At 52.5% G+C, this 26,193-nt stretch overlaps 1 protein-coding gene across 1 annotated transcript; it reads left to right on the top strand.

The window, feature by feature from the left end:
- On the top strand, positions 1-26,193 carry NSG1 (neuronal vesicle trafficking associated 1). Its single transcript, XM_031942876.1, has 5 exons — positions 1-383; positions 1,081-1,231; positions 8,094-8,210; positions 18,312-18,422; positions 24,785-26,193. Exons 2-5 carry the CDS (start codon positions 1,103-1,105, stop codon positions 24,983-24,985), a joined length of 558 nt encoding a protein of 185 aa, XP_031798736.1. The 5' UTR covers positions 1-383; positions 1,081-1,102; the 3' UTR covers positions 24,986-26,193.

Raw genomic sequence — 26,193 nt, 5'->3', positions numbered from 1 at the left:
CCCCGCGCGCCACTGCGGCCACCGCGCGCTCACTCCCGGGGGAGCGCTCCCTGCTTCGGCTGCGCCAGTAGCAGAGCGGAGGCAGAGCCGGCTGCGCCCCCTCCCCGCAGCGGCCCCTCCCCCTCCAGCCCGCTCTCCTTTGTGCTGCTCTCGCTCCTCCTGCCTCCCCCAGCTCTGCGCCCCAAGGACTGAGGCTGCGTCAAGGCGGAGGAGCGAGGCCGCCGGAGCCGCCACATCCCTGCCGCGGTCGCGAAGGGGACTGAGGAGCAAGCCCAGCCAAGGAGCTGCCGGGCCGCCTCCCCCGGGCTCCCCAGGTCCCTCGCTCCTCCTCCGCCATTGCGGCGTGGCTGCGAGCTGGGAGAAGCCGCGCTCCATCCTCGGGGGTGAGTTCCCATCCCACCCCCCCACCCCCAAGCCCCGCGGCGCTTCGAGGGCTCGGGGCTGCGGCGGGGGACGGCGCCGGGGGCGGAAGAGCTAGGCGGGGGCTCCCCTCCCAAGGCTGGGGGGCAGCGGGGATGGGAGGTCGGGACCCCCCAACGACACCGGGACGCGAGGGTCGATCACTGCGGGGCTCAGACTCCTAAGGGTGGGTGCGCGGGGAGGGCGGAGAGACCGGGAGACCGGATGGCCAGAGCCGGACAACGGGATGGGCAGAAAGCTCGGGGAGGAGAAAGGAAGCGGATCGCGCAAACCGCAGCTCCCCAACCTTTCCTGGGGCTCGGGGAGCAGGACTCGGGGCCCCGGGGGCCCACTTCTCCTTTGGGCAAAGTCAAGGCAAGGGGGGCATTCGGGCCCCTCTCTCCCCCTGCTCCCCCTCGACAATGACAGTGTCTCGCCCTGCCCTCCCACAAGGCCGTCTGTAGCCTAGCTCTCCGCCGGGGTGGTCCCGCTACCCCCCGGGCGGCTGGCTCGCAGAGGGCGGCCTGGGGGGCTGGTTGGCAGAGGGCGGCCTCGGGGGGCTGGCTCGCAGAGAGCAGGCTTTGGGGGGGCAGCTCGATCAGTGGGTCACGTCTTTTGTTAGCGGGGAGGCTTTCTGGCGCAGGTCTGCAGAGGCGCGCGCTGTCCCCTTTGCTTCCTCAGGGACCGCCTTTCTCTCGCCAAGATGGTGAAACTGGGCAATAATTTCGCTGAGAAAAGCACAAAGCAGGCCCTGCTGGAGGATGGCTTCGACACCATCCCCCTGATGACACCCTTGGATGTCAATCAGCTGCAGTTCCCTCCTCCAGACAAGGTACGTTTCCATTCTCCAGGCTCACGCCCAAAGCCCGGGCACAGAGCGGTAACAAAAGACTGAGCCGTGGGCTGGGGCAAGGAGGGGAGGCGGGGAAGGGGGGACACGGACGGAAAGCAGGGAGGGCACGGAGGGGAGGCGGGGAAGGGAGGGAGGCAGCCAGAGGCCCGGGAGCAGCGAGATTCCTTTCCTGTTCAGAAGGAAATGGAAGTCAAGCTCAGTCGCCATCCATCGCGAGGGGCCAAAGAGCCGACTTCTCGGGCTCCCCTGCCACACCCTCTCCCCTGGCCGCTGGAACCGTTATTCGGCTCATTTTGAGAACGTAAAGGGCCGGGGCGCCGTCTCCACCTGCCACAGGCTAATTCTCGTCCTTTAGTCGGTGGGAGGGATAATCGGGGAGCCCCGTGCTATCGGAGGCCGGGAGGCTCACAGCAGGGGCCGCGCAGGGCACGCATGACTCCGGGTTCTTTGCGGGTGAACTGGGGGTGCTGATTCTCCGCCGGCCTCGTTCATAGACTTTCCAAACGCTGCAGAGACGTTAGCTATTGGTGGCAAGGGCGTTTTGCGATGATCTGACCCGGGGGGCCCCATAAACTGCCCCAGCTGCTTTAGTGAGACCCTATGGCGGGGCCCAGCCCGGCTGGCGCTGGACAGCTCCCTTTGGGTGCAGGTTGCGGGCGCGGAGTCTCCCAGGCGCTCACTCCCATAATGCTGACCCCAAAGCTCCCACTTCCACGGCGCTTTCTGGGCTTCCTCACCTTGGAAGCCAGCGTGCACAGTTAGGACTTTTTGTTGAGGTTCAAGGCTTCCTTAAAGACCAGCTGCCTGCTGGAGTCAGGGGGGCTGTGCTGGAGAAGACAGTGATGACTTTAATTCCCGTTCTCCTATCATCCCCCTAACCTCGCTGGGGCCTGCAACCCTCCTCCCCTCACAACTTTCAGTCATTCTTTACTGAAAAAACAAATCAGAGTTGTTCTCCAGGGGCTCGATGGTCTGCTCCACATCTAAGTCCACAGTCCTTTGGCTTGGACCTGGATTTCTGACTCAGAAGGTCCCAAACCGAACACATTAGCCTCTGCCTCCTCCAAGCCTCCCTTCTTCCTAGTTTCCATCTTTCCTGTTGCTCGGATTTCCAGCCTCCACACCCCTCCCCTCATGGTCTCCAGTTCGTTGTTAGGCCTCGTGGATTTAACCTCCACAGCATCTCTCCCATCCCTCCTTCCCTTTTTCTCTCCTCGCATGGCCAGTCACAGCACTGAGAGATCTTTATCACTTCTATCTGACAGCCATTAGAGTTTCCTAATAGGGTCTCCTCTCTCCCAGGCTGCCCTGCTTCCCTCTTCAGGGAGCTTCAGTGGCTCCCTATTGTCTCTAGGATAGACTAACATGTGTGTTTGGCATTTAAGGCCTTTGATATTCTGACTTCACCCTGTCTTTTCACCCTGATTTCCTGGTACTCTTCCCTATACAATCTCTCTCCCATCCCACTTCACCCTGTCTTTTCACCCTGATTTCCCAGTGCTCTTCCTTATACAATCTCTGTTCCATCCCACCTGGCCAACTGCCATTTCCCACATATGATATTTTAAAAAAATCAATATTTTATTTTTTCAATGACATGTAAAGAGAGCTTTCAACATTTCTTTTTATAAGCTTTTGAGTTCCAAATTTTCTTTCCTCCCTCCTCTCTTCCCTTCCCCCTTCCCAGGGCAGCAGGCAATCCGATGCAGGTTATACATGTACAATCATTTTAAACACATTCTCACATTATTAAACGCATTTCCACATTAATCCTCTCCTGAAAGAAGACTCAGAACAGAAGGGAAAACCCTACGTGACATTTTCTGACTTCTAGGGGTCACAAGACTGGAATGATCTCTTTGGAGGGTATTGGAATGGATAGTGCCATTTGAGGCTCAGCTCAAAGGCTTCTGCGACCTCCCTCTAAAAGAATTATTTCTGTTTTCTCTCTGTAGTTTGTGCTGAGGTCTCTTAGTACATGTTGTTTACCCCCAGGAATATGGAAGCTCCTTGAGAACAGTGTCTTTTCCTGTTTGTTCCCCAGCATCTGACACGATATCTGGTGTCTAGGGAAGGTTTCATAAGTAATTCGTGATTTAAATTGAACCCAATCCCCATTTTACAGGCGACAAGGCTAAAACCCAGAGGGGAATGGCTAGTCCCCATTGGCCAGGGCCCTCAGTTTACTCAGTGGCTTCTATTATCCTGACATTGTTTCTGGTTTTTGTATGGAATGAAACACTGCCTCCATTGTAGAGAATTCAGAACAAAATTAGAACCTTCTTTTTCTTCTCGGCTTATTTCTTTGTTTGAATTCCCTAAATAATTTTGAACAAATTAATGACAGTAAAAGCATATCTTTATAATTTCCCTCCCTCCCTCAAGTAAGTTTTCAATGAGGGGCATTGTGGTATAGTGTCATTCAGTTACTCAGTCAACAGATATAAATGAAGTACCTACTGTGTGCCAGACATACTAAGAGCCACACACACTAAGAGCTGGGGAAAGAAAGAAATACCAAAATCAACCCCTCCCTTCAAGGAGTTTCCAGCCTTCTGGGGGAAGTCACAAATCTAAATTGGAGCCAAAGCCCTCAGCACAGAACCTGAAAGACCTTCCGGTCTTGCACCGGATTCTTATTATGACGAATCTGGGCAAAGCTCTCTGAGACTCAGCAATATAATTTATCCAAAATGCTATGCAAATCTTGAAGTGCTGTGCAAGTGTGCGCTCTCCTTGTTGTCATTATGATAGACTTCACACCTTCTACATAAAGTCCCAGCCAATTCAGCCAAATCAGGCACTGTGCTGTTCTGTCCATCTTGAAAAAGATGTGGCCCGTGGCCTTCTGGAACTTAGAGTGTAGAAGGAATATAAATAAAATACAGGGACGCCATCCCTAACCTGAGAGCTCCTTCCAAGAAAACCTGCCGTGAGACGAAGCAGTGTTTCAGAAGGAGCTTTGCAAAACGTGGATGGTGACTCAGGTGACTGGCCACGAGATGCTAAAGCAATGTAACCGCTCCAGATGTGACACTGGCTTTTGATTCAGTAGGGGACGCTACACAACCCAAGTCCCTTCACAAAAAAGCCATCAATGCATGTTAAACAAATCTCACACTAAGCTCTGGAAACTCTGCCTTCCTCATCCATTTATAATGTTCCTTTGGAACTGATTATCTCGCTTCTGGCACCCAATACTGGGCTTTCGTGGAGCCAGAAATTGATCTTAGGAAGGGGATTCCTGCCGTGAAATAACGATGCTTTTGTAAAATTGCAGGTTGTACTAAAGATGACCGTGGCCCATTTCTGTGTGCAGTTTGTGTGGCGCTTTGGTCAGAGCTGGCCTGTGTGCAGGCAGGGTATTTATTACACTCGCTTTCTAGGGTGGCTGAAACGACCTCTAAGGCTTTTGCCAGTCCCCAAATTCTGTGAAATCCTGACCCCCCCCCCCCCCCCCCTAGGTCACATTCAGAGAAAACAGGCTAAGGAATTTTGGACTTGAAAGTAGTGGCCAATCCCCTCATTTTATTGATGAAGAAACTGATAAAGAGGCTCGAAGAGATGGGCTGATCACTCGGTCATAGCTAATAAGTGGGGGAGCCTTGACTGGAACCCAGGCTCTTGTCTCTGAGCCTGTTTGGGTAAGACATTCGCCCCTCAGAGATGCAGGTTTAGGGAGAGGGATTGGAGGGCAGGAGAAGCACGTGGGCGTTCTCGGCTTGGACACAGATGATTGCATTTAACTCATAACAGAGATTCTGTGCTTGAACCTTGAGAAAACATCATCCGCTTAGAAATTGAAGAGCTGGAGAACAGCTTTGGTCAAGACCATTCAGTGTTTTGAATCCTCTGGGGAGAAAACTGCATTAGAATATTCGGCTCCATCTTCAAGTTTCCCACAGTCCTTGGCTCTGCCCAACCTGGTGTTCTTCGCTCACTTTCCCTGGTAATTGTCCATGTGGGGGTATCGAGCTCAAATAGAAAAGAGAACCACAACGTTGGGCCCGAGGATCCCTCAGGAGTAGATGACTTAGAAAACCTTGTTTTCACATGAATTTGTCTTTATTGTGTTAAGCATTTCCCGGTTACATTTTACTCTTGCTTCCCGTTGCCCTGGGGAGTGGGGCAGCTCAGAGCTAACGAGCCCCACGTTTGTCCCTTCTGGTGCAGGTGTTCTCGCCTTAGCCTCTTCCCTCCCTCCCCCCTTTCTCTCCCCCCTCCCCCTTTCTCTCCTCCCTCCCCCTTTCTCTCCTCCCTCCCCCTTTCTCTCCTCCCTCCCCCCTTTCTCTCCTTCCCCCCTTTCTCTCTTGTCCCCTTCCTCTCCTCCCTCCCCACACCTTATTAGATTATAAGGTCACAGAGGTTGGGCTTTTTATTTTTGTAGGGACTTGAGATTCTCTAGCTCCCCTTTTCAGCTTTAGAGATGAGGACACAAGCCTGAAGCTGTCCAGGGGTTCTCCTAACGTTGCGGGGGCAGGAAGGGGCGGGCAGGATCGCTCAGCTCCTCTGACTGGCAGCCAGGACTGAGCGCGAGCTGCCAGCGCCCGTGGCCACCGCAGGGACTTGTGAGCCACCACTAGGCACCGGCCCCAGGGAGTCCTGTGACTCGCGAGCTCTAAGATACCCGGGGGCCCCGTGAAGCCCGGGGCCCAAAGGATCAGAGGGCTACATTGGGAGGGAATTCAGGGACCAGCGAGCCCGGGCTCCGAATCTTTGAGGGGGGAAACTGAGGGCTGGAGACTTGGGCATCGTGTCCAAGGTCACAGGGGCTGTAGTGCCGGGAGTAGGATTTGACTCCCAGCCTGGGGGGTTTTGCTGCCCTGCGTGGGGAGGACCGGGAGCTCTCGGGATTCTAGGTTTTGCGAGACCAGCAGAGCCTTCATTCCCATCAGCTGTTCTCCCTGTGGGCGCTCAGGTGTCCTCCGTGGGCTGACCAGGCGCGGACTTAAACGATGAGCCTGAGCTCCCCTCCCTCTCTCAGCAGGCGAGGAGGGGCGGGCGGCCACTCGGCTCCGCTCTTCCTCGTCTTGGCTGAGCCCAAGAAAAGAAGCCCTTCTTCCTTATTATCTCGAGGCTCAGTCTCGGGGATTTATTTCAACCCCGACGCTGTTTAGAAAAGATCAGGTTGTACCCAGAGGAAAAACGCGGGATTCCCAGGAAATGATGCTGACGATTCCCCACCTCGGCCCCGCTGCTAAAGGTGCCGGCTGCCCCCCTTCCCCTCCCCCCCCGCCCGGGGGTCCTCATTAAGTCCCGGAGGGTCTCCTCCGCCCGCTTCTCCCTCGCCATTCCCACTGCTGCTCTGCCTTCCAGAGGCAGCTTATCCTTTTCCCGGCCCCAGGCGGACCAGCCCGTTCTGCCGCTGGGATTGGGGCGCCCTCTGACACCCAAGGGGTCTGGAGACTGTGGCCAGTCCTTGGGGACGTGGGGGCCGGCTCCTCCCCTCTGAGAGGGGTCAAAATGAACAGGCGGGAAACTTTAGAGGACAAACAGGGCTGGTGGCTCGGGAGGAGGAGGTGAGGGTTGGGTGCGAGCTGGGAGAGCTTTAGGGGCTCACGGTGGGGGCCGGAGCCTCGAGCTCTCGATTGTTCCCCTCCAGCTCGGGCCATTTTCGTTCTCTTTCCTTCTGTGCCTTTTTCCGACCTAGCTCCTTGAGTCACCTGATGGGGGCGGGAACGGTGGCGCGTCCTGGCAATGGGCACAGTGCGGAGGATCACCTGATTTTCTGGGACTTCGGGGACGGCTCTGCCCAGAGGCTCCTTGTCCTTGGTCCGTCCCGCTCTGTCACGTGGGAACAGCGCTTCCCTCACCTGGGGCTTCTCCTGGAGCCCGCGGGAGTGTTTGCCTTGCAGGGAGGGCCCGGAGGTCCCTGGGGGTGAGCGCAGAGACACCTGGGGGCCCTCGGGCTTTGCTCGGAGAGGGCTCATTAGTTGTAGGGTAACTATCCACTGCAATGACTCCCTCCCCTCCCTGTCTCTGAGCGTCTCTTCCTCTCTCTGTCTCTGTCTCTGTCTCTGGAACTTTGAAGGCAAAGCTAGAATTCACCAGGGCAGCTTTGCTGCAGCTCCCGAGCCCCAGCGTTCCTAGGATACTTGGGGGACAGACGGACAAAGACAGTTGTGTTAAAAATCGGATTTTTTTGGTCTGCAGAGTTTAATCACTGGTTCAATAAGTATGATTTCAGGGGCACAGACGGTTGGCATCGGATCTGGGCTTTGCCACAGGCTAACTACGGGGCCTCGGTCACTCCGCATCTCCTAGTCTGTGGTACTTGTGGTGACATGATTGAGGGGCCGGAGGGGGAGGGAGACCAGATGGTTTTGAAGGGATCTCTCGGCCGCTAAAAGTCTGAATCTGAAATCCCTGGGACTTGATAAGAGCCAGCATTTATATGGCGCTTTACAATATTATCGGCTCCTCATTGCAGCCCTGGGAAGGGAAGTGTTGTTATCCTCATTTTACAGATGAGGAAACTGAGACTTGACCTAAGTGTGTCTGAGACGGATGTTCTCAAGTCCAGGTCCAGTGCTGGGCTGGGCCGGGCCGGTTCCATTTGATGAGAATTTAGCTAAAGGGAAGGGAAAGGGGGGAGGGAGGGGGAAGGGAAGGGGGAGGGAGAGAGAGGGACCATTTCTTCCCTTTTCACAGTTGGGAAAACCAAAGCATTTGCTCAGAGGGGATGCTGGCGTTCTCATCCTCCTGATTCTCTAAAGAAAATTCAGTTCCACAGACCTCATTTCGTGGTTAAAATTATGACTATGCTGCCTGTCGGCGTCCTTAGGCCCGTCCAGCTATTTTTATCTCATTAATTTCTTGCTTGTCTCCTTTTTTTTGCAAGGTGGTGGTCAAAACCAAAACCGAGTATGAGCCGGATCGGAAGAAAGGGAAATTCCGCACTCCCAAGATAGCCGAGTTCACCATCAGCATCACGGAAGGCGTTTCTGAGCGATTTAAGGTGGGTGTCCAGAGGCCGGGATTCGGGCAGCTTCTGCCCTGGGGAGGGCACTGGGCAGGTGCAGAGGGAATGTCAAGAACAACCAGTACCATTCCTTGTCCCCCAGAGGTTACAGGGGTTACAGGAACTCCTCTAGCTGAGGAGACTCGAAAATAGTGGTGCAAGAGCAGCCCACCTGCTTGTTGGATCACACAGGCTGCCGAGGATGGCTTATTTTACACCAGTCTTTGGGAACTTGCTGCAGATGACTTAAACCGTCAGGAAAGCTTCCGCTGGAACTTGGCCATGGAGTCGTAACAGAACAAATTTAGCCATCGCTCCTCGGCGGCCCTAGAAAAAGCGTCTCGTGGCATCGTGTAGCTAATTGGCAAATGTATGACAGAGATGAGTTATATGAGACTTCAGGGGAGAAGAAGCTCCTGTTACAGGAGCGTTGGATAGGTGTGCAGGAAGTGCAGGACATCTCATTGATGTATTAATGAGTCATTGTAGTGCCTTCCCATGCAGAAAATGGGATTCAAACAAAATCCGAGGTAATTCCGGGAAAGGAACTGGGGGCAGCGACGTGGCTGAGTTAATTGCTCAGTACCCCGAAATGGAGAAGTCCACTTCTCCTTGAAAATCATGAGTAATGGGGAAAATGGGAATCAAATGGCTGAGCAGGGAAGAGGAGTCACTTGGAAGCACTGGCTGGGCAATTGGTAGATTCGTAGGGAGCTTGAGGCACAGATAAAGAGAGTTCTGTGTCTAATATTCCATGATAAGTGGGTGGAAAAGAGACTTGGGGAGGCACCTAAAACTAATGAGATTTGGTCAGACCAGCCCAGATAGAGGGACATTATCGCCTCCGTGGGTCTGGGGGACCCTCGTGGCCTGAAGTGAGGGGGAGTCATTGCTGGCTGAGAGCCAGCGGAAGGAGTGGGCCACAGAGACTGACTTTGCGGGCCAGCCCTAATCATTTGTTGGGACGTGCTGGAAGAGTGGAAAGGACCATCTTGCCTTTCTTCTTCATCTCCCCGTTCCCCTCTGCTCCCGGCATGTTTGCTCCCTTCCCTGCCCAGCAGCCTTCCGCTGATGGAGTTAAGAAGAGGCAGCAGTTAGGGTTACCCGTGGCTATAGAGTGGGCTTTATTGTGTCCGTATTGAATCCCAGCAAAGTGGCCTAAGTAAAAATACTCCAGGACCCCGAGCATGTGGCTGGTTAATGGGGTTCAATTACAGGGCCTCTGCCTTAGGAGGCCCCGGCATAAGTCAGAGGTCATGGAAACCCTAAAACCAGTCAAGCTGCCAACCTAATGGGGTCGGGCAGCTTTTCTTGGGGCCGGTGGGAGAAGGCACCCAGAGCCCCCATGACCTTGGCAGGGTCTTGTTTTTGAGCCCCCGGTCTGACTTTGCGTACTTCACTCTAGGGCTGCTGCTTAAACTGAGGATGAGAGGGAGTGTTCTGAGGCCGGCTGAGGGGGAACGGGGAGCTTCAGGGAGCAATCACTGTAGAACATTAGAACCGTGTGCTCTGTGACAGCCCAGAAGGCCGGACTTTGTGACTTGTGACTAAATGGCTTGCCCCAAGTCACAGAGCTACTTAGCCAGGAGGCTGGGGGGAGAGCCGGGTCTGCTGATAACCGCGGGTGTCCCCCCTCCCTCTTTGCTTAAGGTTCTGGCTCTGGGAGGCCTTGAAGGAACCCTGGATTAATTTTACTTGGAAACATTTATAAATATAGGAAATGTCCTTTAATAATGCTGGAGAGGAGGAAGGGGGAGAGGAGATCAGAGAGAGACAATGATGTTCTTTTTTGTTTTAATAACTGAAGCCATTACATTTAGGAAATGGTTTGTCAGGCGCAGGGAATCACCCCTCTGCAGTTGGGCTCCAAGGCCCCCTGCCTCCCGGAGCCCCGAAGGTGACCTTGAGCTCTTCTAGGCAGAACACAAGCCCTGCCAAGCTCAGGCAGGTTGGGGGCCCGGAGCATGGGGCCCTTGAGAGATGGGCCGGCTGGTGTCTGAGGGCCAGCGTAGCTCATTTTGGAAGGGCTCACCCCATTACCAGATGATTCACCACCAGTAGATTTTTTTTTTTTGTCACAGTTACTTATGAAAATGGTAGACTGTAAGTTGTAGAGGGCTAGGAGGCTCAGTGCTGGGAGCAGAAGGCGCCCCTCTTCCCTCCTCCCCTGACTCAGAGTTTTGTTCTGAAGTGTGAAAGCGGATTTGAATCCGTGGAGAAAATGAGATCTGTTAACTTCTTTTAGCAGTTAGGGGACAATGAGCATGGTGTGCTGGGCCATGGCGGCCCTACAGATGGAGACTGCAAGGGGGAAAAGTGTGTAAATATAAGTCAAGGATCCCAGAGGATTTGGGAGGATTTTAGCCTTAGAGAATATCCCATTTTACAGATGAGGAAATGGAGGCGAACTGGCTTTCAGGGGTAACTAAGTATCCCGCCCCTCAGGCTGGCGGACCCCTGGGATGGGGCCATAGTTTCTCTTGCTGTGCGGATGGTGGCTCACACAGCCGTGTCCCAGCCAGAGGAAGGGAATAAAGGGGCAGAACCTCTGGGACGTCGGAGCCACACAGAAAGGGGCCGCCGCCCTCTCCGGGTGCCCGTCTCCCTGCCCTGCAGAGCTCGCAGAGACCCGCTCGCAGGCACGTGGTGTCCCTCCATCCTGGGATGGCCCCCTTTGGACATCAGCCGCGGTCCTCGCTCTGGGATTAACCCCGCCTCCCAGGTTGCTAGGTTGCGTTGCTAGGTAACCCCTGCCTGGGAGGAAGGGTTCTGTGAGATTTTGTCTTGGGAATTGGGAACGCGTCACCGGCACTGGAGCTTTAGGCTCCTTGTGGGAGGTTGGCGCCAATTAGGGGATGGAAGCTTAATTAATTGAAGGTATATTTATTCATTAAAAAAAAAAAAAGAGTCCTCTGGTCATCTCAAATGGCCAGAGATGTGAAAACAAAAACAAATGCAAGCGTGCCCCCTACAGTGGGCATTTGTGGGAGCGCCTCGCGGCCCCCCTTTCCTCTCTAGAGCTACTGGTCTGCAGCTGCAGTTGCAAGGCGGGGGTCTCGGGTTTTCTCCAGGGTCTCCTGGGCTGCCCTCCCGCTGAGCCTGCTGGGAAGTTAAATATTTGGCCTAATTATAAGCTGTAGGATGGGGGTGGGGGCCCACCAGGAGTGACACTGGCCGGGCCCGCGACAGGTTCAGTCCTCTGCCTTTTGTTCCAAGTGCAATGTGAGCCTGGAAAATGGCCAGGGGGAAATGGCCTGGACGTGCCTGGCCGGGGACTCCAGCGAGGGCCAGTTTGACTGGGGGAGAAGCGATTTTGTCGTAGGCTTGGAGCTTTTGCAGGCCCGGGGACCTCAAATACAACATGCGCTTGCTGCTCTATTCATCCCCGCCCCCCCCCCTTAGTTAATAATGCCCCTGGGCATCTCTGGAAGGTGCCCGATAAACTGAGAGAGAAGGAAGAAAGGAAAAGGGGAGAAGGCAGGAGAGAGGGAGGGGGAGGGGGGAGGGAAAAAGGAGGGAGGGAGAGACTGAGGGAGGGGGAGAAGGCAGGAGGGAGGCAGTGGGGGGAGAAGGCAGGCAATGTATGAATCATTTAGTCCATCTGAGGCCCTGTTCCAGGCACTGGGTACAAGTGTGAGAGAATCCCCGCCCTCCATGGTGTAGGGCGCTGTGGGGGCCAGGAGAGATTTTGATTTGAGGCTGTGGGGTGGGAGGGAGCCTAGAGCCATCAGTTGTCACCCGGTCTGTAGTAACCATGGTGACGATTGGATTTGGGCTCCCAGAGGGGTGGTGGAAGGTGGGCGGGGCTGTGACGTTCACAGCGAGCCCCACCTCCAGGGCCCTCGGGAGGGATGGGGCAGGACCCTGGGGGAAGAGCTAAACGGGGAGCCCCCCCCCCTCCCTGTGCAAGGATTAAGCTGGGCTGCAGGGCAACGCCCTGGCCCTGGGGTAGAGACAAGCAGGTGGGGGGCGCGGCCGGGGCAGGGGACAGTTGGGCTCCCGGCTGCTCCCCGGGTACTGCTTGCTTCTCAGCCAGGGGCTGGAGCCTTTGGGAGAGGAGCCCGAGGGATCCCCTCACCCGGGAGCTCTGGCTTTACCCCTTTGCGCCCCTGGAAATGCCCGGGAGCCCCGGCCCCAAGAGCTTTGTTTCACAGGCTAAATCCCTCCGTCTTCCTCGCCTGAGGATTCTGAGCCTTTCAGCCTCGTTGGGGCTGCGAGTGTCGGGAATCCTCACGGGACCCCAGACCTCATCTGAGGAGGAGCAGGGAAACTGGGGGAGAGGCTCCCGACCCACAGGCGGCAGAGGTGGGCCTCGAGATTATTCTGGGACGTCCCCTGGGGCTGAGACTGCCCGGTGTCTCTCCTCCCCCCCAGAGCCGCTCACTGACTCTGACATTTGGAGGACGCAGTATCCGCCCGGTCCGTAGGGGAGGGTCCGTATTGCTCGCTGGGCCCGACTAGAGATGCAGCCCCCGATGTACTGGCCACGGGACCCCTTATAGGCCCGGCATCCTGTCCGCAGTCTTTCCTTCTCTGAAAATGAGCCCGAGAAGGAACTGGAAACCCCCGAGGGGTCTGCGTGGGAGGCCCTGACAGGGCAGCAGAGCCCGAGGCAGCGGGTGGTCCTCGGCATAGGTGAGAGCCTTCACACCTCCATCTCCACCAACACTTCCTCACTGGAAGGCCCTTCACCTGCCCGCTCTCCTGCAGCGGAAGGATGCTCCGGAGAGGGGAGAGGGCCTGCGCTCCCCGGCTGGCGCTTCCAGGCCGCACGGGTGGGTTCGAGAGCCAGTGCATCTGGAGAAGCCATTCCCAGCATTCTGCTTTTAAAGGATTCCACTTGGGCTAGTGGATCCACTGATCACAGGCCCCGCTCAGCTCAGCAGGCTCTGGAAGGGGGAGCCCAGCAGTCCCCACGGCTTTCTGCCCTGAGCACCTGGCGATTTATCGGATCATCTCATCTTGTCCCTGAGCCTTGGGGCGGCACCTTGTAGACAAAGGAGGGCAGCAGGAGGGGGCTTTTCCTTGGGGCAGATGGAGTCGAATGGTGGGACTGGGGGTCGGACGGCAGGGGAGGAAGGAGTAGGTGTGAGGTCAGCTGGCCTCCCAAGGGGGTTTCTTGGTCCTGGCACTAAGTCCTCCAGCCAGCGGAGCCTCCTCCCTTCACTTGAACTAGAACAGGAGGGGGTGACCAGCAGGGAAGTTCTCATCTAAGGGGGTTCTTCCCAGTGCACCCAAAGGCCCTCCTTTGGCTGTCTGAGGGTGGGTTGGAGGGCCCCCCAGGGCCTCTTCCCACTCTGTGTCTACACTGGAGCTGGCTCCTCTTTGGGGATCCATCAGGCCAGTCATGCCCAGAGAACCCTGCCCAACTTGGGGGTCATCTGACACATACAACAAACTTGGGGCTACAAAGACATTTCCCCTGGAATTTGACCAAAGGAAGATGTTTCCTTCTGGAGGAAATGCTGCTGCGGCTCCTGGTTATTCTCCCCACTGGCTCCTCTGTGACTCCCTCTGTGGCCTGGTTGGGGGGGGGGGAAATGGGGCGCACACTCAGGCACCAGCCACCTCCTTCCGGTCTTTAAGACCTTTTCCCTGGCAAGTCACTGCTGGTAACGTGCTGCAGCAGGCAAGGAAATGCCTTGTTGGGAAGCAAGCGATTCCTTACAAAAGCCACCCGGAGAACGCGCCTCCTCCCCAAGGTCGGCCTGCCTGAGAAAGCTGGGAGCCAGATGGCACCGCCAGGCACTATGAAGCCCCGAGCACTAAAGTGTCTCCAGCAATCGTGGGAGCAACAGAGGTTCCTGGAGCTCAGAGCTGGCCTTCCTCCTCCAGGGCCCGAGGCTGGGGCTCTTCTCCCTAACCAGACTCGGTGGTTAGGGCCTGTGTGTGTGTGTGTGACACATAACGGTTATCCCGAGCACACTCAGCAGGACGGCTGAGAACAGAGCCAGAGTGCGGGGGAGACCTCCGGCCTCCTGCTGGGGGGCTTGGTGAGGCAGTGCACTCAGGAAATCCTTTCAGATCTGGCCTCCGATGCTTGTTAGCTCTGTGACCCCCCGAGTCGTTACCTTCCTCTGTCTGCCTATAAAAACCAAGGTGATAACGCACATCCACCTTGTTGTTGTGTACAGGCTTCTCTGACCCACACCGGGCACAGTGGCTGGCATGCAGTAGGCCCTTCCCGGCAGCTGGATTTTGTCCCGCTCTCACCCCGTTGCTCCCAGGCAACGACTGTTGGGGCTACTTTGCCCGTGCGATCTTTTACCACAGTAACCTGAACACAGCCCCTCTGCCTTCAGGGCCCGCTCTGCCCAGGCTGGGCTGCACTGCCTGGCACGCTGGGCCCTACTTTTACCCGGCTTTCAAGGACTCGGCTCCAAGTTATTCCATAGCAGCACGTACTCTTACCCATCCACTCATCTAAAATCCGTTTTGTTGTGATTAGTTTATATCATCAAATTGTGAATGATTTGAAGATAGGGATGATGTTTCCTTCATCTTGGTGTCTCGCCCCATGATTTATATGGTACTAGAGCCAGTAGGCACTTGATAGATGGTGAGCTATTGATGGAAAATGCCAGCCTGGCACACTGCCCACCCGGAGGCTCACTGGAGAGAAAATGCTTTACAAACTGGAAGGGATTCTTATTCCGGGCACTAGCAGCCCACGCGGAATGTTCTGTGGAGGCAGGAGGCTCAGTCTGTCAGTAAACGCTTCAGTGCCCGTTTCTGCTGGGTGCTTACAAAGTGCTGGGGAGACGGGCAGGAGCAGTCCCCACCCCCCAAGAGCTTGCCATCCATCAGGGGAGACCTACAAACTAGCTGAATGGGACCAAGAGGGATTAGGGACCTGGCTGCCTGCTGGGGTACCTGATCTTCACAGCCTCAGGGTCTCCCACAAGCCGCCAAAGCAAGCTTTCCTCTATTTTTTCCTATTCTTTAAATTTGTAACATATAGTGTCCTGCAGTTTGTATTCAGCAAATACTTAATCCCTAGTATGGTGGATGGTACTTCAAAAAATAAAAGGGCTTCTGAGAGATTTCACATTTACCTAGTGAGGATTCCCCCCCCCTTACAGCAGCATTATCCCCATTCAGCTCGTTCAGCCTCTCATTTCCCAGAAGACCCTGTGAAGGGAAGGGCCTATCCCGTGTTCCCCATTTCTTGGGGGACCCTGACCAGCCAGGTGCTCCTGCGGCCTCGGTTGGCCCAAATGGAGAGACTCAGATAGCTCCCAACTCCTATTAAGCACCCAGTTTCTAGGTCCTGAAACAAGCAGTCGGCTGAGGCTTTGGAAAATGAAAACATCAAAGGCGATGAGCACAGAAGGAGGATCAAACCTGCCATAAGTTAAACAGGGCTGAGGCTTGATGTGAAAAGACCAAGCTGATGGCCCCAGTGCTCCCCTTAACAACAAAGTGAGAGCTGGACCAGCAGGAAATCTGGGCTGGGCAGTCTTGGGTCTGAGCTAGCCGGTGCCTGCCCTGCCACAGGTGTTCTCCCTGCCCAACCAAGCTTGGGTCTGCCAAACTGCCTTAGGTAGGGCCCTGCTCTACAATGCCCCTGGAGCGCCCCGAGTTTCTAAGGCAGGTTTGTGTTTCTGTGCAGCCCTGGGATCTGGGGGACCCTCGCGGTCGCTTGGGCCGGAGGCCACCCGGCCAGCCAGGAGCAGATTCCAAGCCTGAGCTGTCTCAGGTTCCGCTTGGTTCCCCGATGGGCTCTCAAACAAAGCCTGCTACTTGCAGCCAAGGTTTTGTGGTGGTCCAGTCCTGACTTTTCCTGACTCCCTTTACCTGGGGCGCAAACAAGATGGGGAGTAAATGCAACAGCAGGGGATGAGGCTCAAGTCTGGTGGGAAAAGGGCTCTTGTAGAAGGTGGGATCTGAGCTTAGTGTCAAAGGCAGAAGTGAGCTGGGGCAAAGGAGGAAGGGAGAAGGGACAGGAGGAGGGAAAAAGGAAGGGAGGAAAGGCCTTTCAAGCACCTACTGTGTCCCAGGCACTTTGCTAAGCTCTTTAAAATATCTCACTTAAACCAGAAGATGGGAGGGGGGAGGAGCAAACAGGGGAGCCAGCGGCATGGGGAAGGAGGCTGGAATGGCTGCTTTCAAGGTACCTTCCATTTCTGGAGTTTCATGATTGACATTTGGAAAAATCCTGGGGGATGGGAAAGTACAGGGTTTAAAGGGTTCAAAGACCAAAGGAACCCTGCCACTTCCCGTGAGAGCAGCAGTTATTTAATGGCTAAATCTGGCTTTTGGGAACTGCACCAGGCCGCTGCCCGAGGACATTTACCCCCTGAAGCATGAGGGCAAGACTTCCCTTCTCCATTTAGTGACTTTCAGGGAGAGTTGAACGGCTACCTCTTCATTTCCTCCCTTAGAAATGAGCTTCCCCTGATCCTCAGCCCCTCCTCCTGTCCCCTACATTCTTCTGCCCGTTGGGAAGACAGTCCCTTGTCTTCTACTGGCTTTGGTCTCTTTTCCTTGAATAGAATTGCTAAGTGAATGCGATTTAATATGGTGTCTAGATGAGATAAATAATTGTGTCAAGCATTGATGTTGCTAAAAGTTAATCGATGGGACTGCAAGGTGATGGGTTTCTAACATTATGAACGGCACCAATTGGATTTCTAGACAAGGCAAAGACTTGGTGGTTTTTCTGGTCTAGTCACCGTCCTTTGATAAAAAGAGGCAAAGGGTCTATTTAGGGTGAACGGAACCATCACCAATGACAATAGCTGACATTTGTACAGCACCTAGTGGGTGCCAGGCGCTGTGATAGACTTTACAAATGTCATCTCGTTTTGTCCCCATCTCAGGCTTCCGAGGGAGGTGTTTGCAGAAGGGGAAACTGAGGCAAACAGGTTAAATAATCTGCCCAGGGTCAAAGAGCTAGTTCAGTTTCTGAGGCTGGATTTGAACTTGGGTCCTCCCTGCTCAAGGCTCAGTGCCACTTAGCTCTCCCCTTGCACTTGGGTTTTCAGCACCACGACCCAGTCCCTCCCTGACCAGATCAGATGCTCAAAGCACTGGTATCATTCCTTGTCATCATATGGAGACGAAGTCTCAGAATTTAACTGGCTTGCCGTTGACGTTCTGACCCACTTAGCCGAGAACTGGTGTTCCAGCCTGGTTTTTCGGGCCAATTCCCTGTTTTGAGGGCGGACGTCTGGAATTTTGTAGGCCAGGGATAGGGGGAAGGACAAATGCACCCCAATGTTACCATGAGAGGACCTGATGTGATGTGCCCCCGAGGCAGCAGTCGGCGCCTCCCGCTCTGGTGCTGGCGGGCTCCCAGAACACTAGGGACTTGCTGTGTGCTGCTCTTGGGCTTGCTTTTCTCCACTAAAATAGGGGAAGCAGGGGAGGTGAGACTGCTGTTGTCCGGGACCTTGTAGCCCCTGCCACCACGGCCGGCTGGGTTCTGGATGGCAGATGGGCAGTCCTGAGCCAGGCCCGTCCTCAAAGCTGCCACTTACTCTGCCCAGGGCCGCCTCCGTGTCCCAGGGAGCCTTCAGAAAACTTTTACTTTGGGTCTCAGTGAACAGATGCACTGCTGTACCTTAAACATCTGTTTGGGAACTGTCACGTGTCTTTGGGCTGGATTCTGGTGACTGTCTGGGTTGCCCAGAGCCCAACATCTGCAGCGAGGCCGCCTGCCAACAGTCTGCTCTAAGCCATGGTGTCCTTTCTGAGTCGCCGTGAAAAAAGAGCTTGATAAACCTCCAAGTGCTCTACAGAGTGAGCTGTTATTGCCAATAATAATAGCCATGTCCATCCCTATGCTGTTTGGGAGCGTGCAGTTTTCCTATTTGGCGCTCAGAAGCCGCCTAAAGATCAACAGAACTGGTGTTTGGGTCACAGCTCTACATAGAGGGAAACTGAGTCTCAAGGAGGTCACACAGTCTGTGGCAGGTCAAGGACCTAAGAGCCCAAGGCCCTGGGCACCTACGGCCAGGATCTGCCTTCTGGGTATTGCAGAGGGAATTCCAGCTGAGGAACTTTATGCCAGAAAGCTTCTGGGGTCCCCGATGCCTTAACCAGGGATGGACAAGCCCAAAGGCCCTCTGCTCATCTTCTCGTTTCCCCTTGCAGGTGACTGTCCTGGTCCTGTTCGCCTTGGCGTTCCTGACCTGCGTGGTTTTTCTGGTGGTCTACAAGGTGTACAAGTATGATCACACTTGTCCAGAAGGATTTGTTTTTAAGGTAAGTGGATTCGTGATCATCCATGTAGTCCATGCTTCTCGCTTTCCCCGGTCCAGTGTGTACAAAACAATGCAACGATCGTTACGGTTTTTCAATTTGAGCAGACACTCTTTTCCTTTTGAAGAGATATGATTGTGAGGTTTGTTCCCCACTTAGGGGTCAGTCCACACCAATGAGCCGTTCCCCTTTTCTTAGCTTAGTTTTGGGGAGCCCCCCCGTTACAGTCATACCACGCTGATGCAACATTTTGGAATATAAGCTTTTGGCAGGCAGGGCCGCTTTACTTTATCTGGGAATCCTGAGAGCTTAGCACAACAGCCTTCTAATAAATGTTTGTTAAATAAATGTACATAAAATCCTCAAACTTTGGTGGGAAAGAACATGTAAATTGAATGTCGGGGCTAACAAACAAATCACTCCATTTTGGAAATACAGAAACTTCATTAGATGAAGATAAAAATGGCCTTAAATTCTAATCCTGGCTTTGCCACTATATGAAGTTGGCGAAATCACTTCTCTCTCTCTCTGGGCCTTCTGTTCTTTAGTGAACAAATGAAGGGGTTGGACTGGGGGGCTCGAAGGGGACTTGGAGAAAATCCTCAGATGTTAGAAATGTGCATGTGACAATTCTCCAAGAATTTTGGTATCCATTATTTCACTTGGTTCTTGGAAGAGCCCTTGAGAGAGGGCTAAATAGTTCCATTTTACAAGGGAGAAACAAAGGCTTGGAGATGGTGCTTAATAACAACGGTTATTTCTAGGGCACTCTAACGCTGGCCAAGCGATTTGCATCCAGGATCTCATCTGAAGCTTACGATAACCCTGCTAAGGTCAGACACCAGGCACTGGTACAAACCAGTCTCAGTGGTAGTTACTTGCCCATGGCCACACTGTGAGTGTTAGAAGTGGGACTGGAGCCCAAGGCTTCCTGGCCCCAGTTTGGCCAAGGTCACATGGTTAATGCAAGGCAGAAGAGCCTTATCCCCAAATCTGTGAATCAGAAGGGGATTAGCCATCGATGGCCAGCGGTGGTCACTGTTAATTGTACATAAGTGTTTGCACAGGAAAAAACTGGTCTTGTTTTAATGTCACGCACCAGCTTGTACTCGGAAGTCGAAGGAGCTTTTGTACACATTCCTTTCATGTGCTCTTGAATTGAGGAATTTGCTATAAATCAGAATAAACACCTGAAACACAAGCTAAGAAAAAGGAGACCTTCAGGCTTTTTCCAACTGAAAATATACAGCACAGAAGAAGGACAGATGGCCAGAGATTTTTAGTCAGAAAATGTTTGAGTGTATCTGTGTAATCAAGGTGGAGGGGGGTGTGTAAAGGGGTCAAAGACACATCCATCTACCCATCAGCCAGCACCTTTGGCAGCACAAGAGCAGCCTGGTTCCGAGGCCCTTGAGAGCTGGAAGGGATCTTGGTGGCTGGTTGGCCCAAATCCTCCCAGGATTCCTTGCTGTTCCCTAGGCTACCTGGAGATCACACCCCTGTCCGGGGCATCTTGACCACTTTTGGACAGCTCCCATGTTTGGTTTTAAGGGGGAGGGTGACAGTTAGCAGAGGACCTCGGCTCTTCTGGCCTGGGCCTGGCTCTATTCCATACTTGTAGTCCCGATTTTGACGAGGGCCTAATTGGGAACTTACACGTTACTTGAGGTAAAAATCAGGAAGGACGGTGAGTCCACTGTGGGACATCCAAGCTGGGCTGAGCCCAGGAAAGTGAAATTTAATAGGGACAATACTTTGTAGCCAACAGAACCGTCAGGTACAACAGTAATAATGATATTCCTGCTGTGAAGCCTCATCCCACCATGGAAGCAATATTGGCTTCTTGGGGAGCAGAAGCCCTAATGGGCTCCATTAAGCTGGAAATGCTTAAGCGCAGTCCTAGTACTGGACCACATCTGCTTTCTGAGGGCCAGCCCGGTTAAATCCCGGCAGCTCACAACCAGCAGACTGGCTCCTCGATGAGGAATTCTATGGTCATGGTCACCAAGAAACAGAAAAACCCCAAATGGCCCTAAGTCAGTCCTGGGTGAACCTTCTGCTCCTGGGGTGGCTGGCAGCAAGGGGACAGAGCACATAAGATCACATTTCACCTCATCTGTAAACTTTCCCTTGGCTGTTCTAACCCTGAAATTTGTGTCTAAAGAACACTGAGCAGACATTCAATTGCTCCTAAAAGGTGCCATCTACACAGGTCCTTAAGGTTTGCAAAGAACCCTATGTATATACTATCTTTTCCCCTTAATTCTCACAAATCTGTGCATCATCATTATCATTTTCCTTTCACCAGTAAGGAAACTGAGCCTCGTCAATAAGCAACTTTTGAGCGTCACCAGCCAGTTAATAAGGCAGGATTTGAATCCAAACCTTCTCACCTTCCAAACCCAGTGATCTGTCTGCCACACCAGGTGGAATTCTGCTGTCCTGAGAGGGGTGTGTGTGTGTGTGTGGGGGGCAGGCAAACGAATAATCCCACGAAAATGATCTGGGAGTTTTTGTGAAGGCCGAGCTTAAAGTGAATCTATCTGTGCGACGACGAGCCAAAATGCTGCATCAGGAGACTTAAAATGCCTAGAATAAGGGAGTGTCTACCGTGCTGTAAATTTTCAGATGGTCCCGTTTTGATGACTAGGGTTTCTTTATCTTCTGTACTTGTCAGATAACATTCAGAACATTTTCTGCAATTCAAGGGTTCCTTCGATTCCTATGTTTTAGGAAACATTGAAAAATGAGAGGAAACCTGGAGAACCAGCAGGATACTTAGCTCTTTAGGTCTCAGTTTCCTCATCTGTAAAATAAGGTTGGAGCAGATGATTTCTAAGATTTCTCCCACTTTTCGCACCAATTCCAATATTCCAAAAGCTGTTTGTAGCTGACAGAAAACCCCAACAACAACAAATTCCCTATAAATGAACCCCGACTTCCAAGTGCCCACCAATTTGGGAATCTCTCAATTCAGTATTTTCAAATAACTGAAATTTTTGGCATCAAGTGCAACGTTAAGTGACAGAATTATCCAAACAAGAAGTGCTGTTCTCTCCCAAAACAGAACTTCTTTGCTATCTGAATCGGGTTTCTATGTTTTGTCTGGAAACCGCTTCTCTGGATTTAGGAGTGTAATAAGCAGCTGGCAAAGGAGAAATACTTCTTCTGCCTACACACGCATCTAGAGAGAGAGGGTTTTTTTTTTTTTTTTTCAGGATAGAGGTGGCTTGGACATGTTTGTAGGCTCCAGGGAAGCATTAAATGGGTAAAAAGAGTCTGAAAACTAGAATGGAGAGAGATAGGAGGATGACAAGGGGCAGGAGAAGACAGGAAGGGATGAAAGTGGAGCTGGAGCTGGCAAGGGGGAAGGGCCTCAGCTCTTCATCAAACTGGAAGGAAGGAGAAGCTAGAGAGGGAGGGAGAGCAGTGGAGTGTGAGAAGGGGAGAAGCAGCAGGTGCAAACGGCTGCTGTTTTCTTCCATTCCAGTGCAAGGTTAAGGGTGAGGGAAAGGCGGGATGGCAGAGTCTCAAGGGGGAGGGAATGTTTTCAAATATACAACAAAATTATTATGTAGAGGCAGCCCTAGAGATGGCTCTTATTAGACACAAATTGGTGGATGAGTAGATTTGTATCCACATATTACGTGTACTATCTACACACAGTTTATGTGTACTTTCTCTGGATGCAACTAATGTCTTTCTTCGTATGTCCTTTATAGTCAATTTGGGTATTTATAAGAGTCAAAATAATTTATTCTCCCAATCGTTTTTACAGCAGTATTGCTGTTACTGTGCACAGCGTTGGTTCTATTCATTTTGCTCTTGATGATTTCAGGCAAGTTTTTTCTAAAATCACTGAGCTCATGATTTCTTATAGCAAAGTCTATCACAATCATATACCACAACTTGTTCAGTGATTCCCCAATTAATGGGCATCCCTGCAATTTCCAGTTCTTTGTCACCACAAAGAGAGCTGCTATAAATAGTTTAGAACGTACACGTCAAAAGACATAGGTAGATTAATGTGGCAACCGCGTTAGCACCTTGGATACCTTAGAATCAGCCGGAGTCAGGATAAGCAAAGTGAACGGGATGGAAGCAGAATCTCCGGGACCTCCTTCTTCCTCGTCTACTGCCAAAAGTGACCCTGGCTAGTCTTCCTCCACCCCCTTGTCCCTCCTACAATCCTCTGTATACACCAATCACCGAGCCAGTACAGGCTAGTGGGAAGTGCCATTTTCCAAGTATAGTCCATAGAGCATTGTCCCATTGGTAATTAGCCTTAAGTGCTCAGCTGTCCTGACTTCAGTGCATCGACTCGAGAGTTTCAGCCCACTACAGATTAATAACTTGTTGGACATAATTCGAAATTGCTCCTCACAATGGTTGTACCATTTCACAATTCCATCAGCAATGAGTTAGTGTCCCAATTGTTCTGTCTTTTCTAACATTTTCTCCTTTTCCCTTTTATCATTTTAGCCAATGGGGTAGGTGCAAAAAGCTATTTCAAGGTTATTTTAATTTGCCTTTCTCTAATCAATAATGACTTAGAGCATTTTTTCATGTTTTGATTTCATGAGAAAACTTCCAGTTCAAATCCTCTGGCTATTTATCAATTGGGGAATGACTTACATTATTATAGATTTGATAAAGTTCCTTATATACATATGAGATGAGAGCTTTAGCTGATAAACAGTCTGTAGTCAACACATATTTATAAAAGGTAAAGGAGGCATTCTGGATGCTGGAATACAAAGATCAAAAAAAAAAAAAAAAAAAAAAAAAAGCCTAAACAAAACAAGAGAAAAAGTCCCTTTCCTTTAATTGGAGTGAACACACTCTACAGCAAACGAAGTAAATGCAAACCCAGTGTATCTATTTATGATTAGGGAAGGTGGGAAGAAGGGCCTACAGCCTTAGGAGGCGGCTTGATAGAATGCAAAGATTGCTGGTTTTGGCGCCAGGGGACCCGAATTCAAATCCTGCCTTTGGAGCCAGGGGACCAGGATTCAAATCCTGCCTCTTACTTATTACTGGGACTTCCGTTTCCTAATCAGTAAAATGGAGATTAGTCTGGAAGATGGTCTCCACAGTCTCTTCTACCTCCAAATCTATGATCTAATAAATTCTGTTTGTGAACAGTCCTGGGGAGAGCCGGAGGGCCAAGATGGAGCAGTGGATAAGACTCTTTAGTGACTCTGGCAGGTCACCTAACCCGATTTATTTGTGAAGTGGAGGGGCGGTCCAGGATGGCCTAACAATGTCTCTTCCTGCTCTCTGGGACCCTGAGAACCCGTCAGCAAGAATCAGGAAGAAGTAGCCCCCTTGCTCCTTGAGCAAAGCAAATAGTTCTAATAGGGGAGGGTCAAAGACCTCCCCCCCCCCTGCCCCTTGGGACTGCCTGTGAAAGGGCATGGAGGGAAGAAGTGGATCTCTGGGTTCAGGGAGCTCCCTTAGGGAGGGTTAGAGTCAGGAGTCATTTAGGGTTACACAGGACTGACCACAGATGACCTTTTTGCTTGACTGCCTCCTCCCAGTCCTAGAGCACACGGAGGGTTGGGATTGGGATCATCTGGCCCAAGACTCTAACTCGAGCCCAAATCTCTCAGGCCTCCAGGGCCACTGTTGCTCCCCAGCTTAAAGGCTGCCTGCAGACCAACCTCCTGGAAGGCAGCACTGGCTCACTAAACAATGGGGCCTCCCGGGCTTTCTTGGCAAAGATGCTGGAAGGTCGGCCCTCCCCTTCTCCAGCTCATTTCACAGATCAGTGAGGAAGGGTCTGGGGCTGGCTCTGACCCTGGGAGGAGATCTCCTGCCTCCTTGCCCACTGCTCTGTGCTCCTGGCCTCCGAATGGTAGTTGTAGGGAGATAAATCTGTCTCACGTGCACCCAGAAGTAATGTGGCATGGTGTCAAAGTTTCCTTCCAGCTGGGGAGGGGGTATGGCTCAGGAAGGAGGGAACAAGGCTTCATTACTAGGTGCCAGGACCCCTGTAACACCCGTGGGAGGGGGGTGCCACTGTCCCCTTTAGCCCCCCCCTTAATTTGGGGAAATGGAGGAAGACTAAGGCTAAGTGGCTCGATGAGGGGCCCCCCTGAAGCTCGTTTAACTTCCTCACTGTACGGGTGCATCCCCCAGCCCGTCTCCGGCCGATGGGGCTTCAGAAGAAGGGGGAGGAGGGCAGCTCAGGTATCGGCTACGATATTCGGTCCGTATTCTTCCGTCAGAGCCACCATGAAGAAGGAGGCTTTGTGGCTGTTCCAGGCCGGCCTGTTCACACCTGTGTATGAGAAGGTTGACAGGAAGGAGGGTCTGCCGCGGGAGGCCGACGTTCGGGCTTATGGCGTCTGTTTGCCTTTCAGAACAATCAGTGCATCCCGGCAGGGCTGGAGAACTACTACTCGGAGCAGGACTCCAACGCCCGGGGGAAGTTCTACACGGTCATCAACCACTACAACTTGGCCAAGCAGACCATCACGCGCTCGGTCTCCCCGTGGATGTCGGTGCTGTCGGAGGAGAAGCTGTCCGAGCAGGAGACGGAGGCCGCCGAGAAATCGGCCTAGTGGCCCGGGCCCCTTCTCCATGCCGTGTCCCCAGAAGGTAACCACGGGACTTGGAGGCACATCTCATTAATTATGGATAATGTAGAGGTTACTCATTTATGGTGCAACTGCTTCTGTTTGCTGATGCTGCTTTGCAAATACAACTTGCTGCAGAACACTCCCGGGCATAAACCCATCGCTTCAAGAGCCCGGAGGCCATTCCCCGTTAAGAAATCTTCAGTTAGCTAACCCTCCGCAGCTGGGATGCGCTGGATGTCGTCACCCTGACTCGTTGGGGTTCGGGATGCGGCTAAATCCTGCGTTTTCCTTGTCTGAACGCTAGCTGTATTTTTAGTCCCCTCGCTGTTTTGCAAACTGAACACACAACCATAACTAGAGTGATCTCTCTTCTTCAGCTCCGAGGGAGCTGAGCTGCTTCTCTCCGCTCAAATTCAGTGCTAGTAGCGCCGACCCCTAGTCACCGGCAGCACCTGGCTTAGAGACCTAAGGGTGGAAAACCCTCAGGTCCCATTTATGGCGTTTCCTTCCCCACCGTTGACTCCTAAGACAGGCCGGGGTTCTTGCCATGTTCGCTGCGGTTTTCTTCTCCAACAGAACCTCCCTGCATTTCCTCAGTGGTTGGGCACCTTGGTAAAAAGGTGAAGGGAAACCCAGAGGTGAATACTACTAAAAAGCATGAATACATTTCATTAGGAGTCTACCTGGATGGTGCAACTGCATTTGGGAGATGAAGGGTGTTCTGTTCAGAAATGGCCTCCTGGACAGTGAGAACCCATGGTTTTTGGTTTTTTTGTAGATAGTCCACTCTGTAATTTATCTGATAGGAAAAGAAGTCTTCACGCTGGTTCATTTTTATATTCCATTACAAATGGATCTGCACTGCTCTTACTGCTTGCAAGTTAAATAGGGAACACTACAAGGGTTGGGAGTGGGTTGGGGAGGGAGATGCAACAATGTGCTGACTGTTTTAATCTAAGTTTTCTGAATTACAAAAACTGAGACCAGTTATCATAACCCCCAGATATACAGAACAGGTTAAAGAGAACATAGAGACCAGTGTTGTATCTGTAAGTTCAATTAGGAAATTTCATTTCACAATCTCTGTAAAGAAATCGTATTTCAATTTTATTCTGGACATCAAATATACGTTTACAAAATTGCCAGTTAAACAAAATATGTGTGTAAAACAATTAAATATAAAAAAGATA

The sequence above is a fragment of the Sarcophilus harrisii genome, chromosome 6 (genome assembly GCF_902635505.1).
Source record: "Sarcophilus harrisii chromosome 6, mSarHar1.11, whole genome shotgun sequence".
NCBI classification, from domain to species: Eukaryota; Metazoa; Chordata; class Mammalia; order Dasyuromorphia; family Dasyuridae; genus Sarcophilus; species Sarcophilus harrisii.
This window is presented reverse-complemented; position numbering and strand designations above follow the sequence as displayed.